The sequence below is a fragment of the Rhinatrema bivittatum genome, chromosome 3 (assembly GCF_901001135.1).
Source record: "Rhinatrema bivittatum chromosome 3, aRhiBiv1.1, whole genome shotgun sequence".
NCBI lineage: Eukaryota > Metazoa > Chordata > Amphibia > Gymnophiona > Rhinatrematidae > Rhinatrema > Rhinatrema bivittatum.
The window spans coordinates 76,334,252-76,354,262 of NC_042617.1; the positions used below are offsets into that span (position 1 = coordinate 76,334,252).

General features: G+C 41.5%; 1 protein-coding gene across 2 annotated transcripts in view; it reads left to right on the forward strand.

Moving 5' to 3' along the window:
• Positions 1-20,011, forward strand: part of PPP1R21 (protein phosphatase 1 regulatory subunit 21) — a 188,354-nt gene that overhangs the window by 10,818 nt on the left and 157,525 nt on the right. For both annotated transcript variants that reach the window (XM_029593392.1, XM_029593391.1), the window contains exons 2-3: positions 6,311-6,379; positions 17,392-17,538. In XM_029593392.1, coding sequence (XP_029449252.1) covers positions 6,311-6,379; positions 17,392-17,538 — 216 coding nt within the window. The remainder of the gene's footprint in view (positions 1-6,310; positions 6,380-17,391; positions 17,539-20,011) is intronic.

The window sequence follows — 20,011 nt, forward strand, 5'->3', positions numbered from 1 at the left end:
AGGCTTCCATCAGGCTCTTGATGACACAAGAAATGCGAGGCCTGCTAAAGAGACCCAGTTATTTGATGCTTTCTTTTTCCGATAGGTTTTCTAGTCATTACTACCAGACTGGCCTGGCTACATATGCTTGTATTTCTGCTAGGTCTTCTACTCACTTTCTTACAGCCTGCCAGACAGACCTGGCTGCAGTGCCGCCCTTGTTACTGCTTGCATGACAGTTCACACTGTTGACCTTGCCATTCTGGAAGCCCTGTGCTATCTGAGCAGTTTCACAGGGTACTTTAGTCTGTCCATCCTGTAACATTGGGGTTACTACTTTCCCACTATCTGCATTAGCCCTAACCTACCTAAAAACTTAAGAGGGGTCAGATGGACGAGGACTGTCATCTCCTTTTCCTGAAGAAAAAAGGCAGTGGGTCACCGGGCTGCATTTACTTTGCTAGCTGGAAGATCTGCTGGTCTTCTGAACTGGTTCTACCTCCAGCAACTCAACTCATCATCTAACTCCACCCATTCCTCTTCTTAGCTCCTGCCTGTCAACCTCTTCTGGCACCCTCCACCTCCCCAGGACCAGTGGCATCAGCCGTGTGACTTCCTTTATAGCACAGGGTCTGCTTTAGCCTCATCACTCATGCTGGAAGTAGCCAATTTGTATCAATTTTCTCAGTCTAGCGCTTTTTTACACCCGTGTGAAGGCAGAACTTGTACACATTTAAAGTACTGTCTTTATGGCTATGTGATAGGCTTGTATGAAAAACTGGTATATGATCACAGTCCCATCTGAATTCACTGTGGTTTTTGCTGCTTGAAGATTCTTTTCAAATTATTTTGCTGCATTGGCATGATGACAGAATGTTGCACAACAAAGCGAATGTTTTGTATTTTATGTTGATGCTTCATGAAATGTAGAAACCATCAGATATAGTATATTGGGGGAAAACAGTCTTTTGCATCCTCATTGTGTCTCATTGTGTACCTATCACAGAAGTGTACAGAAAGGCACACTATGAGCCAGTATCACTAAAACTGTGCATAAAGTACATAATGGAATATATATATAAATATTTACAAGCAAGTTGAGGTGTTTCGTGTGGGCATGATAGGGAACTTCTTGTTGCCTTGGACTAATAGTTCTCAACCTTTTTCCCATCGTGACACACATGACAGACCATGTTACATGTGTGACACACACTGCTCATTACAATTCACAATGGAATTAAAAATAAATAAAAATAAAGGTCCAGTATTTTTATTAAGAATGACATGAGGGAAAAGTAAGTACTCTGAACAAAAATTGCATAAATAGTAAACATCCCATACTAAAACTGCACCAATTTCTAGCACTCAAACAGTAACCACCTTACCTAAGGCAACACTGAAAATATTACACCAGGCCTTAAGGCACCAATACACCTCCTATTAGGAAAACAGACCAAGCCAGGCTGCTATAAAGGCCTACACAGAAACTACACACCAGCAGAATACCTCAGCTCAATTACATGTGCAGACCCTCACTTAATAAAGAATAAAGGAAACATGCAACCTCCAGGATAAACAATAACCTCCAGGATAATCTATAAATCCCTCACCCTCATACACAAAGCCATTCACAACCAAGACATGCACTGGTTCCCTGAACATCTCCATCTCCACAACACAACCAGACCAACTAGAAAACAGCACCAAGCCAAACTCCTGACTCCTTCCCCAAAGTCATCAAACATGCCACGATCAGAGATAGATCATTCATTATAGCAGGCACTTCCCATTGGAACAATATGCCACCCCACCTACGCCAGGAACCCTGCCATAAAAAATTCAAACAGAATCTTAAAACCTGGCTCTTCAAACTAGCATACCCTGACTAACCGTCTACTCCCATAGATACACACCCCACCCTCACGCCCCCCCCTGACTGACACGCCCTATTGAACTTAACAACCATGATCCTCATCCATTCCCATTCCCATTCCTCCAACCCCCATTCCCATTCCTCCAACCCTCCCTCATCCTCACCCTCCCCACCATCCTACCACCTGATCTAACCGCATATATTCCCTGGCACCATGTGAATAATTAAAATGTAAATATAGTTATTGTGAATATAGTTAATGTGAATATACTTAAAATATGTGAACATGTAACCACCTTTCAAGTTGAATTAGTTGCCTCAATGTTTCCTCCTACTATAAATTATTGTAAAGCCTGTTGCTATGTTATGTTACATTGTGAACCGAGGTGATGTTTTTAACGTGCCCCGGTATATAAAAAACCCTTAAATAATAATAATAAATAAAAATAATGCAGACAAAAACTGAACTGGAAACCACAATAAGCCAGAGAGACTGTATGCAGTGTAACAAAGGAAAGAAACTTCAGTCCTCAAAACAAATCAAGAAAAGTAAAATCAATAGCAGTAAAACTAACAAAAAGAACAGATTATTTCGAAACAGCTGATGAGTGGAATATCCAATAATTGAAAACTCCATATCAAAAATTTCTAGATACCAATAAATATTTCAGAATAGCAGACACAGACTCAATGAAACATAAGGATCAAAACACTTTTTTTTTCCTCTGCATCCCTGGGAACATTTGCTGTCCAGGTTCCCTGAGATTGTTTTGAATTTGCAGTAGGGAGGGATGGTTTGCTTGCAACTTTCTCCTCTGTCACACAAGTGCTCGCGCGCTCTCAATAACACACAGACACACACGCTTTCTCTTATACACAGGCTCTTATATACACATCTCTTTCACTTACACATACAGGTTCTCAATCATACGCATACTCTTTCACACAGGTTTTCAATCATACACTTAAACATTCAGACTCTCTATCACTCACTTACATGCAGTCTCCCACATACACACACACGAGCTCAAACACATATATGCTTGCTCGCTTCTCACTTTTTCTGTCCCACCACTGAACTAGTGACTGCAGCAGCCTCCTCCACTTCCAGCCCTTGTGGTGTCAAGAAAGGACTCCTAGCCGTTGCAGAGGCTGATGTTGTTCCTCTTATGCGCTGCCCTTCTTCGGGCTGATGTGGTCTCTTCTTCTCGCACACATAGCCGCTGCATACCACTTCTTCCAGGACGTGGGAGAGGGAAGAATAGACCATGCTGGTGCTGCAGACTCAGCCCGGGTGGAACGTAGTAGGAGAGCTATCAGCATCTTAAGTCCGGGCAGAGGATGAATTCCTGTTTTGCTGGGGCAGGGGGAACAGCGGGGGACCGGGAAGTATGGTGACACGCTGGTTGAGAACCACTGTCTTAGACACATGGTTGAGGTGTTTTATAAACTGCAGGCCATAAGTTGTTTTGTTTTGTTTTTTTGTTGCAAAATCTTTTTGAAAAAAAAAATGTGATGTGCTGTACAAACAGAAAAAAATATTGGCTCTCCCATGGCTGTTAGACTGACCTGTATTAAAATGGCCATACTGAATATCAGCATCACCAGTGACAGTCATGGTGCAGACAAGTTACAGTTAGGGAGCATGGTGAGATACTGTACCAGCTCACTCCACTATGGGTCTGAACATGGGTATAATAGCGAATGGACATACCTTTAGGAAGGGTGGGTGTTCTGGAGCAGAAGTCTTCACCCGAAGCAACTGCCGCTCCCTGCAGGTTAAGCCCATGGGTTCAGGTGGCTGCAGATCGTTTCAGGCACTTGGCATGCCAGAAAGTCCGGAAGAGTACTGGGGGGGGGCTAGGGTAGGACCAGATCAGGAGCCAGAAGCTACAGCAGGAAATCAGAGCTAGGAACATGGTCAGGCAACAGGATATACGAAGTGAACTCAACTTTGGGCTGTTGGAGCTGCAGAGGTGTGGCCAGGTGGGCTTCCTTTTATACTGCAGTCTATTGGAAGCCTCACCCAATTCTGGTCCAGTAGGAGGCCTTTAGAGGCGGGCCTCCTTAACATTTCTTGTCTTGATATTAGGGGATGTGTTGTGCTTCAGAGTCCTTGTGGTTCTGTCATCAAGGCCTCTTGCTCAGTGGGTTTGAATCCCGCTGACCCTGACATATAGAGGGCAGATAGACCAACAAATTTATTGTATTGTTATACAGATAATTCGAGTACCTGTAGTAGGTCAGCTCAATATAGAAATGTTTTTCTTATATCTAGCTACCAAATAAATAGGGTGTCTCCTATCCAGTTAGCTAGTTCCCTGGTTTGGAAACAGGAATATTGCTGCCTGGTCTGTCATGCTGCTGCAGCTGTGCTCTGCATTGCTTCATATATGTACACCGTATTATAGCTCTCTGTTGCTTAGATGGGATGCTCTGTCCGTGCCTGGCTGGAGAATTTCTCAGTAGAGATTCTTTGATCCATCACTTTTTTGAGATGATTTAGTGACTGGCTGTTTCGGCAGGCTGCAGTGGATACCCATCTCTGCCTGGAGCGTACTCTAGCCATGAGTTAGTCATGGCTAGAGTACACTCCAGCCATGGATCCACATCCATTAGGGATGTGGATCCATGGCTGTTAGGGAATTTCTGGTGGTGGCGGCGGCGGCTGTTAGACCTCCATGCTCTATAAAGTGCTTCCCAAATGTCTGTGAAATGGTTTGTAGGTGTATGAAGATGTTGGGCAGACTTTATCTCTTGCAGGCAAGTTGGCTGTCATCATGATAACCAGAAGTTTCTCTTCTCACTGGCACAGAGCTGGAGAGAGGATGAGTAACCTTGGCCTTACTAGGCCTAAGTGTTCTTTACTAACCTTGCACTATGATGTCCACTCCAGCACCTTATTATTCCTTTTATCTTGAGGCTGAGTGAATGAGGTTCAGGCAGTTGCAGTTGAGAAGAGGGGGTGTGGATTGTCTTCAGGTTGGGGAATCCTGCTGTGTGACCAGAGCAGGCCCGTGCTTATGGTTCAGACTCTTGAGGCTGGGTGCAGAAGGCTGCTGGTGCGGACCTGGGTAATTGTAGGGGTGGTGGTGGAGGAGAAGCAAATCAGAATGATCTGCCCTTAGGCCTAGAGGAGTCCAGAAATTAGCAATCTCTGGCAGCTGAGCTGGTATCTGCATATTTTTTGCAGGTTTCCACATACAGTGTATTGATTGTTTAGCTTTCTTAAACAGCTTGCTTGAAATTTTCTTTTTTTCCTCCACAAAACTTATTTTGTGTCAGAAATGTTTTAGTGGGAACTATTTTATATCCTTCTCTTTCTATTACACTTTATTGAAATTTGTATTTATTTTCTTTGTCAGCCTAGTGACCATGATAACATTTTCATATTGCAAATCAAGTAGTACAGTATTTTTATGTAATAAATCAGGATAGCTAAACATCTCCATCCTGCAGCTGAGTCTGACAATCCGCTCATATCTTCCCTCCAACCCCCCATTCTTTCCTGTGTCTTGAGTCTTTTTAAAGTTGTGATAAGCTGTGTGTGCCTCCTAGAGCAGAGCTGGGTTTTATTGAACATTTTCAGGTCAGCACAGGGTTTTATGATTGGCAATAGGTTCTCTGAACAATACAGGCTAATTACATTCCATTCTAAAGAGATTTCTCTAACAGTTTCTCAGCTTTACAGATTAATCTTGGTGACATTAATACTGTGATCATACACCCGGCTTTTATTTTTTTCTCCTCAGGTTTTTGTTTGAGGTTCTTGACCAGATTTCACCTAAATAAACTGTTTGCCACTGTTCGAGACGTTGAATACCTGGAGGGAATCTTAGGCCACAAATCCCAGAAAAACTAGGCCTGAAATAAATTGTGCTTATGTTTTCAAGCAGGCCTTATGCCTGATTTCTGTGTACTGTACAAGTAATTATTACTTGTCCCCTGTCTGTTTACAGGGCAAATTTCAAAATTCTTTGTCTGTCTGAAAAATGTCCTCGCTCAGTCCAGTTCAAAGTATGCGCAGGCTTCCCGTGGACTGCAAGGAGGCCCTCCCAGAGGCATGTAGGTCAGAAGGAAAGCAGCACATGTACATGTGCCATTTATCACCCCCCCTCCCCCCCCCCCCACTGCCTGCAGAAAAGAACAGACTGAGTGTGTGTGTACTTTACCCGTCTTTTCAAAGAGAGACTACCTATGCCATTTTTCTCATAAAATCAGTGTAAATTGCACATACTAAAAGCACCCATGCACTTTATAGCTTTGCAGGCTGTTTGAAAATTGTCCCTTAGATCATACCTGGGAGTAACATAGACCTACACCCATAAAGGCATAAATGTGTTGTAAGCACTTACTGTATACTTTGTGCTTTAAAAGTTGCTTACAGAAAATGTTTTGCTAAAAATAAAATTGAAAGTGTTTAGCAGATGAATAATGATTTATAAATCTTTTTTTTAGCTTCGAGCCCAGAATCAAGTGCTGAAAAAGGCGGTTGTGGATGAACAAGCAAATTCTGCAGCTTTAAAGGTAGTATTCTCAACTTCGGTTTGTTTTTTTCTTTGCCTGACTTTTAGCCTGAAATTAATTTAGATAATCAGCAATCTGTGCATATGCCCCCATCTCAGACAAATAAGCTGTTCCAGATCTGGATGCTGATAGTCCAGACATGAGTGGTTATTTCTTCCAGAGAGCAGAAATCGAATAAAACTTCTTAAGCAGTGGAAGAGACCCTTTTTTAATTCTCTGTTTTTTGTTGAAACTTTTTCCATCTTTGCAGAGTTCATTAGCAGAAGGTATACAGAAATGACTTTTGCCTGTTTAGAAAGGATTTTGAGTAGGTTTTGATATCTTGCATTGGCTCAACATACAAAGATGTTGCAATGCATGAGGTTTTGAGAATTCAGTGGTCTTGTAGGAAGGAAAGGAGGAATTCGCGCAGCAGAATTCCTACAGGGGTCTCAAGTGGACCTTGAATTATGCTATTAATTTCAGCAGCAGTTCATTTGTTAGAGTTGTTAGGAATATTGAGAATGGGCTGTTGAGGTAGTGCTGCCTCATGACCGTGAGCAGACGTTATTAAAGGTTACCGTTGTGACTCATGAATCCATGTCTTGGGTAGTCTGTCTTAGTTCCTATGTCGTCGTCATCCTCCTCCTCTGCCTGTTTTTAAAGATGCCTTTAGAAAACGTATGCCTGTTTTGGGTTGGATGTAATGCATCGCTAGTGGCTCGAACTGCTGTGGCATGCCTGTTTGGTTTCTCCCATATATTGTTAGGACATCTGGATGAGGTACACTGCGTTTGCCAGTGATGTCTATCTCCTTAGTTCTCTTAGAGTTCTTGCCACAGCTAAAACCTTATGTTGATGGTTAGACTTTCACAGAGATGTAGGGTGTTTTTTGTTTTTTTTTTTTGAGTGCCTGCTTACGCTGAAGCTCAGATCTTTTCTTCTTCCTTGGTTTCTTTTGATGCCCCTGAATAGTACTCCACTTAACCTATAGGACCAATCTTTAGCATTTCCTATCCATAAAAAAAACAAAACAAAAAACCAAAAAAAACACCTCTAGGCATGAGCTTAGCCAGTGGGTGAAAAGTACAAGTATTTTTTGTACTGAAAAATTGTTTTTCTACAGGAACAATCACTCCTCTTATTCCCAAAGTATCTTCATCTTTGTATCTCAGCCAAGTAATTCCTACCGTTCTTTTGCTGCCAATGCAAGGGAAGCTGTGTTATATTGTCTTGATGTTAAGATGTATTTCTTTATAGTTGGTACTAAAACATTCAAAAAGTCTTCCATAATTTTCATCATATTTGGAATTAAAAAAATGGTTTATCGCCTTCTAAACCTGCTATTTCAAGATAGCTCAGTTATTTTGTGACCACTAGAAAACTCGATGATTTCAAGCTGCTGTGGGAGTAAGAGATCACTTATAGAACTATTTATTTGTACTGCATTTGCTGAAAGTGCATGTGGAGAGCTGTAGGACAGCTCTTTGACTGCATGGCATTCTTTTTTTCAGACTCTGCCTCTTGGCAGCCTTGGTTGCTGTTGCATGTGGTTCTTTGACATCTCTCCACTCTCCTCACACCCAACCTTGTTCAAAAATCTGATTGCTGAGGCAGATGGAAGGGTCTGGACTATTACTGCACGAGCATCCAATTAGAATTCTTACTGGTAATACGGTTATTTGGAGTTCTGTTTTAATAGTCCAGTCACTTTTTTTTTTTTCATGAAATGTATATGAATTTCTTCAGGGAGATAACTATTATGCTTCTCAAGTTTAACCAAGTAATTCATTAGCTATGGAAGCTTCAGCCAGGTCTTTACCATTGATTTAGAAGTTTTGTTCAGTCTCATCTGCTCTTAGGGGAAAATGTTGTTCATAGTCTTAAGAAATGACCTTTCCACACTCTATTTATATTATTTAAATTAAGAGAGGTAGTCTGGTGGTTAAAGCAGGCTGCGAATCAGGAAAACCAGGGTTCAGTTCCCACTGCTGCTGCTTGTGCCTTTGGCAAGTCACTTCACCCTCCATTACCTCAGGTACAATTGTAGATTATGAGCTTCCTGGGGACAGGAAATACCTACATTACTTCAGTGTAATCTACTTTGAAGTAGTAGAAAAGCAGAATATAAAATCTAAATAAAAAAAGTGAATGGTTTAGTGACTAGTATATAATGTTGGTAAGTGTAATAATGCTAAAATATGTTATACTTACTCTCTCGTACTCAAAATGTCAATACACTATGTGGAGAGAAACATAAACTTCATTCCTTATCGACCGTACCAGGTCAGACCAGACATCTTCCTGCTAGCAGACAGAAACAGAAAAAAGCTCAAAGCCAACTTCACTAAACAGGTCTGGTGCTGCTGTCAGTTCTTCAGTATTTTCTCTTTTCCAGCAAGTCATAGCAGGTATCTCCACTGGTGCAGCAGACCTGGGCTTTAGAGGCAATTGCCTTGGCCTGATCTCCCTATTCTGTGAATCTGGGTTGAGCTGGGGGTAGCTTATTGGATGACAAGTCATGGCTGATTTTACTTCCTTCTAAGAAATGGCTCTCTGAGGGGGCTTAGCATTTCTCTGGCCAGTGGAAGTGTGGCTGTACCGACTTTTCATTCCTTCTCTGCAGTAGACAACGTCTTGGTGGTGGTTTGCATAAAGGTAAAAAAAAAAAAAAAGAGAGAGGAGCCAAAGGTGAAAACAGAAGGCTGGATCAGGCTTCAGGTTATAGTGGGGTCCCCTGGGATTCACGGAAGCAGCTCAGCCCTCTTGAGCGGACAAGCACCAGGTGCCAGCTCCCGCTGCAGACTTGCCTCGAGGAAGGTGGTCTGTGGCGTGGAGGCCATGGTTCTGGCGAACAAGCTAGAGTCCCGATCACCAGTGGCAAATAGGGAAGCCTTGAGGCTGGCAGGCCCATTGCCTAGTGTGGTGGCCTTGTTTCCTGTGCAGTGTACTGTGGCAACCGAAAGACTCAGCTGCTCTGCCATTCTTCAATAAGGCCAGCCTTGCAGGTAAATTCCATGTGTTGCTTGTGGCCTGGTTTGGCCAGGGAACAAGTTTGTCCCCCCAAGTTGATGTTTATTAAGAACAAAGCCTTTGGTTTGTGATGGCTCTGGAAGGTCTTAGAGCATAACATTAGAATTGCCATACTGGATCAGACCAAGGATCCATCAAAGCCAGTATCTTGTTTCCAACAGTGGCCAGTCCAGGTCACAAGCTCTTCTCAAGTCTATCTGGTTACTAGATAATGGACTTCTCCAAGTACTTGTCCAAACCTTTTTTTTAAACTCTGCCTTTACCACATCCTCTTGCAATAAAATAAATTCCAGAGCTTAATTGAGAATTGAGGGTGAAAGAATTTTTTTTCTCTGATTTGTTATAAATGTGCTACATATTAACTTCAGTAAATATCCCCTAGTTTTTGTATCATTCTCAGTCTCGCAAGATCTTCCTGCTGTTTCGTGGAATCTGCTTGTGATTCCGTTTAAGGTGGAGCCCATCCTTTCAGAATAGGTTCCCCCCTTTCCAAATGTTGCCTGGTTCCTAAGAAAACTCAAGCTCTTTCCTGCGCCATCGTCTCATCCATGCAGTGAGACTCCAAAGCGCTGCCTGCCTTTGCAGGGTCTATAACATATATTGTGATCTCACTTATAAACAAAAATTCAAGGGAAGCAAGGAACACTACAGTGCGATAACTTTTATTTAGTACCAGGGCTGCATATCACTTCCACTTAATGTGTTGTAATTGATCGATCATACTATATTGATGTGTATCCTTTTATAACACTTTTTTAGAGCATATTTTCCTATTGCACATAAAACAGATTTTGAAACTGCACTTATTTTTGTGCTTAATCTTCTGGGAGAAGACCACAGATGTGTGGCAACAGCGTAAGCGTCCTAAAATATCTGTGTTTCATACTTTTGTCATTGCACCAGCCCAGCATTGCAGTGTTTTGGAACAATATTTCCTCCTTCAGGGGAACATCCGCTTACACACTTCTCAATAGTAACAATCCCGGTTTCTGAAAAATGTACAAAAGGAGTTAATCCAGGATAACTGATTTAAAGAAAATTGAATCACCTCAAACCACATCGCTTTAAGGCACCTCAGATACAAAATTCATGACTCAGTTGTTAAATTACAGTCTTATTGTCTCATATGGGGGGGGGGGAAGGAGGACTGAGAATTAAGCTTTCTAGGCCTTTTTTAAAAAACTATATCAGTTCATTTACGTCAGGATTGCAGCGGAATGGGGGGCTCCAGAAATATTTTTTCCCTATGCCTTAGTAATGGTAACTCATGAGATGTCCATTCCCATGGAGGGGAGATCAGCCTTAGGATTCCTCCTTAAGCCCTTCATATAACCCTTTTCAGTCTCCGTGCTTGGAAGATCTTTAGGTTATGTTTGGCAGTATATTTGGTGGGGGTGTGTGTGTGTGTGTGTGTGTGTGTGTGTGTGTGTGTGCAAGAGCATTCCACTGGCTAGGATAGTCCGAGATGTGGCTGGACGAGAGGAGGAATAGGGGAAGGTTGCTTTTCAGAGGATGGTGCCTGAGTGGGAGGTTGCTCAGGAGAGAGGAGTTGGTGATCTATAATTCCAGGGTAAGACTCCCTGTGGCTCTTGGATGAGCAATGAGAGGCAATAATCCAGAGGGGATCCTGTATTCCTGGGTGTTTGTAGCCCTTCCCCTCACTAAGAGTTTACGAGTACTTCTGACTGTTGGAGAGGAGATTTTGGTAGGAGACACTTGATTCTTCTCTTTATATAGTGGCCAAGACGATGCGGGAGCTATATTCCCTTCCCAAGGAAGAGAAGACCCACTTTGTAAGAGCACAGTTGGATGGGATGGAAGCCCAATATTTAGGGACACCATGATAGAAAGACTGAGTCTCTGCTAAAAAAAAAAATGGACTCCCCAGGCAGCATCAATGTATTTGGGATGTGAGTCCTCCCCTGCTAGGTCCAGCTTTCCTCGAAGGAGGCTTGCCATCTAGTACTCAGATTGTCAACCGTTGTGAAGGCTATGCCAATGTGACGGTATATATAAAAAAAAAAGGCAATCAATGTAAGGCTAATAGCTGATGTAAATAAGTTGAGGAAATCTAGTTGCTTTCTGGTAGTCTGGTAAGTGCGTCTGATTTGGTCCAGGGCGGAGGTCCCCAGCAGGACCTAGCAGCAGCTCACATGGCCAATGCTGTTATACAGACAAATGTTTTGAACTGCCACGCTTGGGACCCCAGAGTGTATGGATTGGCAGAAGTGACCTTTGCCCTATGTAGGTCACCTGTGAGTAAATTCAGATCAACTCTGCAAAGCTCGAAGATAAGCATGTCTTTGGTCAAAAAATAAAGCAGGAACCTGTGGGGGGTTTGAATAGCCTGGCAGAGACATGACTGCATCTAGTCCTCTGTGTGTGTATCTACCTAGAGCTTGGGTGTTCCTAGGACTGAGGTCTGACAGGGCAAGCAGGGATGCTCTTTTACCTTTTACCCTGGGTCAGACCAAGGGTCCATCAAGCCCAGCATCCTGTTTCCAACAGTGGCCAAACCAGGCCATAAGAACCTGGCAAGTTCCCAAAAACTAAGTCTATTCCATGCTACTATTGCTAGTAATAGCAGTGGGTGTTTTCTAAGTCAACTTAATTAATAGCAGGTAATAGACTTCTCCTCCAAGAACTTATCCAAACCTTTTTTAAACCCAGCTACACTAACTGCACTAACCACATTCTCTGGCAACAAATTCCAGAGTTTAATTGTGCGTTGAGTGAAAAAGAACTTTCTCTGATTAGTTTTAAATGTGCCCCCTAGTCTTTTTATTATCTGAAAGAGTAAATAACAGATTCACATCTACCCATTCTAGACCTCTCATGATTTTAAACATCTCTATCATATTCCCCCTCAGCCGTCTCTTATCCAAGCTGAAAAGTCCTAACCTCTTTAGTCTTTCCTCATAGGGGAGCTGTTCCATTCCCATTATCATTTTGGTCGCCCTTCTCTGTACCTTCTTCATCACAATTATCTTTTTTGAGATGCAGCGACCAGAATTGTACACAGAATTCAAGGCGTGGTCTCACCATGGAGCGATATAGAGGCATTATGACATTTTCTGTTTTATTCACCATTCCCTTTCTAATAATTCCCTACATTCTGTTTGCTTTTTTGACTGCCGCAGAACACTGAACCGATTATTTCAATGTGTTATCCACTATGATGCCTAGATCTTTCTTGGGTGATAGCTCCTAATATGGAACCTAACATTGTGTAACTATAGCATGGGTTATTTTTCCCTATATGCATTACCTTGCACTTATCCACATTAAATTTCATCTGCCATTTGGATGCCCAATTTTCCAGTCTCACAAGGTCTTCCTGCAATTTATCACAATCTGCTTGTGATTTAACTACTCTGAACAATTTTGTATCATCTGCAAATTTGATTACCTCGCTTGTCATTTTTCTTTCCAGATCATTTTTAAATATATTGAAAAGTATTGGTCCCAATACAGATCCCTGAGGCACTCCACTGCCCACTCCCTTCCACTGAGAAAATTGTCCTTTTAATCCTACTCTGTTTCCTGTCTTTTAGCCAGTTTGTAATTCATGAAAGGACATCGCCACCTATCCCCTTTTTAGTCTTTTACTTTTTCTAGAAGCCTCTCATGAGGAACTTTGTCAAACTCCTTCTGAAAATCCAAGTATACTACATCTACCGGTTTACCTTTATCTACTGTATTTTTTGCTCCATAAGATGCACCTACGATTTAGAGCGGGAAAATTATTATTATTATTTTTTTTTTAATGGTGTGCTAAACCGGCTCTGTTCCCGGGCGTCTGTGCATCTTATGGAGCAAATTAGGATAGGGCATAAAATGTTTTGGGTTTTTTTTGTCCCCATTCCCCATACCAATCCTTTAAATTTAATTAACTACAACCCCCCACCCAAGATTTGCCAAAAGTCCCTGGTGGTCCAGCGGGGATCTGGAGCGATCTCCTGCACTTGGGCCGTCGGCTGCCGGTATTCAAAATGGCACCGATAGCCTTTGCCCTTACTATGTCACAGGGGCTACCGGTGCCATTGGTCAGCCCCTGTCACATGGTGGTAGCACAAGATGGCGCCGACCGTCCATTGCTCTTACCGTGTGACAGGGCCGACCAATGGCACCGGTAGCCACTGTGACATAGTAAGGGGAAAGGCTATCGGCGCCATTTTGAATACCGGCAGCCGATGGCCCAAGTGCAGGAGATCGCTCCGGTCCCCTACTGGACCACCAGGGACTTTTGGCAAGTCTTGGGTGGGGGGTTGTAGTTAACTAAATTTAAAGGGTTGGGATGGGGAATAGGGACAAAAAAAACATTGGTTGTAGTTAGGTTTTTATTTTGTTGGGTTTTTTTTTTAAATATTCGCTCCATAAGACGTATAGACATTCCCCCCTCCTCTTTTGGGGGGGGGGGGGGGAAGTGCGTCTTATGGAGCGAAAAATATGGTACATGTTTATTAACTCCTTCAAAAAAGTGAAGCAGATTTTTGAGGCAAGACTTGCCTTGGTTAAAGCCATGCTGACTTTGTTCCATTAAACCATGTCTTTCTATATGTTCTGTGATTTTGATGTTTAGAACACTTTCCACTATTTTTTCTGGCACTGAAGTCAGGCCTACTGGTCTGTAGTTTTCTGGATCCTGATTATGCCTTCATTTCTTTTTTACAACCTTGACTGTTGAAAGAACCAGGCTACATACTGTACTTAGTGTTGGGGTTTACAGCCCTTGGTGGCACAAAAAGAGGAACATGTAGCGGACCTGAGTTTGGAATCTCTGTGAGGTCAATTTATGGAAGAGACTGTTTCCCTTTGGATCTATTCAATCTTGTCCTTCTACCTGAGGAAATTAGGATGAAGACAGAACCTGCAAGTCTCATTAGAGGGCAGAGATTGGCACTGGTTTGCTGCAAGGGACACAGTCTCAAGAGCCCTTTCCTACTCTCTCTGATGGGATACTTTCTTCTGTGGCGTCAAGAACTCAAGTCCTACACTGTGAGAGGGCTCCTTGACTTGGAACTTGGGCTTAGTTTTGAAGTGATCTGGCCTCACTGCCCCTCAAGCGTCAGAGTAGCATCTCTTTGAGTTGGGTTGATAAAGTCTGTCTCCTTGGTGGCCTTTTGTAATTTGAAAGGAAAGTGTATCTTTGTGTCCAGTATTCTCTCTTTGGATTGTTTCACTTCTGTTGGAGTTGGGCTTTTCTCACTTATGGTGAGAAAGTTGTGATTTCTGCTTGGACAGGGATGGCCATTCTCATCTCCATTGTTGGTCATCTTTGAGATGTTGGTAAGTGTCCAGCTTCATCTTTGATAGGTCTTTGTGCTCTAACAGTTTCTAAGGATATGATAGGAAGAAGCAAGGAGATAAGCGCTTTGGCCTGCTCCAGCAAGAGTTTGCAGATCTCAGAGGGAAAGTAAGCCTGCTAGTTGAGGGTGCAGGACTTCTCATAGACAGAATCGAAAATGGTTTTTCCAATGGATAATGGCAGGCAGCACCTTTGCCTCCATTGCATCCCCTTCTCTAAGCACTTCAGCAAGAGGGTGCAAGCCGGGAGAAGATACACCTTGTATACAGGACTCCTGAGAGCTATTATAGTTTCCTTTTGCCTGGACTGGCTGAGCAATGGTACATCCCACTTGTCTAAACTAATCTGTTTTGGATGCTAAGGAAGAAGAAATTTAAATGTAACTTAATTTCCTTTCCTTTGGTCCTGCCAGACCAGTCTGGGACCCACCTAGGAAAGCTGCGACTATCAGAGACGGTCTGACGAGTTCAGAAGACTAACAGTGAGTGCGTGTGGGCCCAGTTTGAAGGTAGTTGGCCTAATCTCATGACCTTGGTAAAGGAACTATTAAATTTATAGATTGATAACAATCACTTTGATTTGTGAAAGACAGGCGTTTTATCAAACCTAATAAAATAAAGTACATTTTTTGGCTGCATCAGGTTTTGGTTGCATTGGTAATTTGGAAACCAAAATAAACAATGGTCTTTGGTTGTCTTAGCTTTGATATAGGACACCGAAGAGCTGTAGACAGCACCAAACCTTTATAGGAGTAGTGAAGTCAGTGTGTTGAACTTTTTTATTTTTCCTCCTCTATCTGTTGAAAGGACATAACCTACTTGTCTGGACTGGTCTGGCAGGATTAAAGGAAAGAAAATTTAATAGGGAAGTTTAAATTTCTCCTTCATCAAATCAAACTCTCAGCCTCAATTTTTTTGTGGAAAATTAGCATCCAATGTGGAACTCTGGATTTGATTTTAAACAGAGAACCCATTGAGCATATTCACCTGTCAAATTCCATTTTGAAAATATTTTGAAGATTTTTATGAATGTATTTTCACTTACGTTTAAAAAGATTTTTAAAAAAAATGCAATATCCATTGCTTTTAACCAGCTTCAAAAGCTATTTCTCAGCTATAAGCTTTGTACAATTCTGTTTTATTCAGTCAAGCTTAAGGCAGGAAAATGATGAGTCTTTGACTACCTTAGTAATCTAGTTTCAATGAACCATGCATTCCATATTTGTCAGTCGTAGAAACAGTAATTTGGTTGGATAAACGGGCATATCTGGAGCTGTAGCAGCTGCTTTCAGGGAAAGGTATTGATCGGGTTTGAACAGGAATGAAATTGCATTCATAAAAATCCTCAAATTTTCAGTGGAAGCTTTGGCAGGTGATGATCAGTAGGTTTTCTCTGGTTGAAATCAAATTACTTAAGTGTGAATTCTGGCTAAGCAGGGTGCTCCGGTTTCATGGGCTACCATAGTTTGTTGGATTAAGGAGGTAGTCACGGCTGAATATGTGGATTCTGGATAGCCGTTGCCTACTCAAGTTAGGGCACATTCTACTAGGGCTCAGGCATAGTCATGGGTGGAGGTTAGTCTGTTGTCTCCCATCGATATCTACCGAGCTGCGACATGGTCCTCCTTACACACTTTTTCCAGGTTTTATCATCTGGATGTGCAGGCCCGGGAGGACGCAGCCTTTGCACGTGCGGCGTTGACTGGACTGCAGGCAGCCTCCCACCCTGTTGGAGAATAGCTTTGGTACATCCCTCTGGTCCTGAGTCCATCTGTCAACATGCTAGGAAATGGAGAAATTACCTGATAATTTTGTTTTCCTTAGTGTAGACAGATGGACTTAGCTTCCTGCCCTCGGCTGTACATGAATGTGTCAAGTCCTCCTGTGGGGCTCTGGATCCCAAGGGATTACTGGTAAGTGTTCATCCAGTCAATAGCTTGGGGTACCTAGAATCTTATGTGAGTTCAGTGTTTATGGTTGGTTGAGTATAGTTCTGGTTACCTGTTTTTAATCGTGTAAGTTTTTTGCTAGTCTGTCCACAGTTGCTTTTGAAGAGCATACTGCAGGCTGGGGTTATTGCAGGCTATATATACTGTAACGTCAGCTTGCTCAGTCTCCATTTGCTGGCAGGGGAGCATGAACCCATTGGTCCCGAGTCCATCTGTACACCAAGGAAAACAAAATTATCAGGTAAGTAATTTTGCCATTAATCAGCTAGTACCAACTGATGCCATGCTAGTCTGGTTTTTGTAATCAATTTTATGTATGTTCATTGCTATTACCGGCTTTGAACAGTGGATGAAGCGGGATACAAATGTTTTTTAAATGAATAAATCCAGATTTCATGTTTGCCAACTCCACAAAAAATTGAGTGCTGAGAGTTTTTGGTTGTTTGAAGAAGGAACGTTTTTGTTTCTCTCTACTTACTGTATTGCTACAGTCTTAGCCTTCCCCTTTCTTACTAGAAAGAAACAGCATTTTATTTATTTCCATTCCTTCAGCAAATGTCACTAATTCGTGTTAATTAGTCCTAATAAGAAAAACAGAAGAGGTGTGTCTTGAGATTCTGAGGCCCAGATCTGATGCCTTGCTCTTCAGATTAAAGATTTTCATTTGGTTTTCGGTGAGTAGCTTTATTTCTTTTGACATGCACCTGTTAGGAAGGGACACACACTTGCTTTCTCATCCTCCAGGAACAGCTGAAGATGAAGGACCAATCCCTGAGGAAAGTGCAACAAGAAATGGACAGCTTGACGTTCCGAAATCAGCAGCTTGCGAAGAGGGTGGAACTGCTGCAGGAGGAGCTTGCGGCCACGGAGGCACGGGGCAAGAGGAGCAAGGTAAGTTCTGAAGACTTTGATGCCCTAGCAAAGCAAACTCTGAATTCTTTTGTTATCTTGGGTTAGTATCTGTTCTTTCCTCTTTCTTTTGGCTAGATTTGTTTATAGTGCCTTGTTTTTATTAAGTATTTGAAATTGTATGTTTTTCTCAATTGATTCAGCTGCAAGTTGGCTAGAGAGTTTGTTTTTTATATACCTTTACATCGGCATAGCCTTCACAACGATTTACAATCAAAATACATTAAAACATTCAATAAATAAGAAAATAGAAAAAAACAGTCAAATAGTAATAACAGCTAAAATTCTTAAAAAAAGAGACATACACAAAGTTTAGCTGTTAAAATAAGGTTAAGATTAAAGAGAACTTATTACTTTAGTATTTCTAAAAAGTGGTTATTAAAATATCTAAAACATACAATACCATACCAACAGAAAACTCGATGACAATCAAAAGATAAGAATTAGACCTAAACAGCTGCCTGCTGCCCATTTTCTGTATAAGCACATTGAAAAAGCCAGGTTTTTAGTTCTGCCTTACATTTCTTATCTACCATTAATCTTAAATGTGGTGGTAATGTATTCCATAATTTCGACCCAGCTATTGACACTGCACATTCTCTCACTTGACTCAATCGAGCTGATCTGATTGTTGGAATTGTTAAAAGACCTTTGTTTGTAGATCTCAAGTTTTTCTGCAGAACATGCAACCTTAAAGAAAAATTCAACCATTCGGTTCTGTCTTCATAGATTATATTGTGAATTATACATGCAGATTTACATTGTATTCTATAGTTTATTGGAAGCCAGTGTAAAGAGACCAGAACTGCAGTAATGTGATCGTATCTCTTTTTGCCCGTAAGAATTCTAGCAGCGGAATTCTGCAAGACCTGAAGCGGCCTAATTGTGGATGATGGTAACCCTAGAAATAAAGTATTGCAATAATCTAGGTTTGCAAATATAAGCGATTGGAGAACAGTTCTATAATCATAATGTTCTAAAAGCTGCTTTAGTCTTCTCAGTTAATAATTTAAAATATTCGTCTTTCAGTTCAGCAGCAATATGTTTTCTTATACTCAATTCTGTATCTATAATTACTCCAAGGTCATGAGCAAAAAAGGAGGGAGTTATTTTAACATCTTTATCAAGAATCAAATCAGGCATGGAGTTGTAACTACATTTTCTCTCTAGTAGAATTAATTCAGTTTTATCCATGTTTAAAATCATCTTCAAATGTTGTAATAATTGCTTTATGGAGGTGATGTAAACATTAATAATCTTAAAAGTATGTTCAATGGACTCTTCAATAGGCCCCAAAAATTGTATGTCGTCAGCATACATATAAAATTTTAAACCCAAGCCGGCCAGTAGATGACAAATAGGTAAAATATAATATTAAAAAGCGTCGCTGACAAAGTGGAACCCTGAGGTACTCCTGTTTGAATTAGAATTTTGTCTGACAGTTATTGATTTTGACTTGAAAGGATTGGTTAAGAAACAAAACGAACCACTTTTGGGGTTAAGCCTGAGATTCCAATTTCTTTTAAACGATTGATTAAAATTTCATGGTCAACAGTATCGAACATGGCAGACAAATCTAAAAGTGTTAAAAAAACAAAACAAAAAAACCCCAACTTTGCCCTGTATCAAAACCCCTTAAAACCGTATCAGTTAATGCAATTAAGTGTTTCAGTGCTGAAATTTTTTCTAAAACCAAACTGATTTGGGAATAAAACATTATTAGACTCTTTAAAAAAAAAATAAATTGTCAAGTTGTTTTTGGATGACTTTCTAAAAATTTTGCAATAAAAGACAAATTTGATATAGGTCTAATATTATGAAGTTGGGTAGAATCTGAGGACAGAAAGCTAAGAGAGCAGTTAGAAAATCAAGCCTGATAATTAAGAGGACTCTTAAATTCTGTAATCTAGCACTTTCAAACAAATAGATTTGGGTGTTTGCCAGGAGTATTCCAGAGACTACATTTTGCTTACAGTACAAGGTTTTTGAGTGGATCTGAGCAACTCCATTTGAGAATTCAACCTACCTCCCTCTACTCTTGCTCTTGAAAGTCATTTAAGGCTGGATTCATCAAGGTCTCTATCCCATAGATACAAAATGGAAGTAAAGCCTTGAGGCGGATTTTAAAAGGGTTACGCGCGTAATCCTTTAAAACCCCTCCTGCGTGCGCAACTTCTAAGTTAAAGGTAAGGGGGGTTTAGGTAGGGCTGGGGGGGCGGGTTGGGGGGGGACAGAACGGAGGAAGGCTGTGCGGCTCGGCGTGCACAAGTATGCACCCCTTGCGCGCGCATGTTATAAAATCGGGTGTAGATTTGTGCGCGCCAGGTTGCGCGCACAAATCTACCCCCACACCTAAATCTTAAAATCCGGCCCTTAGTGAAGAAGGCCTTAATAGCAAAACGTAGCTGTCAGTTTGCTAAGTCACAAGTTCTGGCCAGCTAATAGTTATATCAAA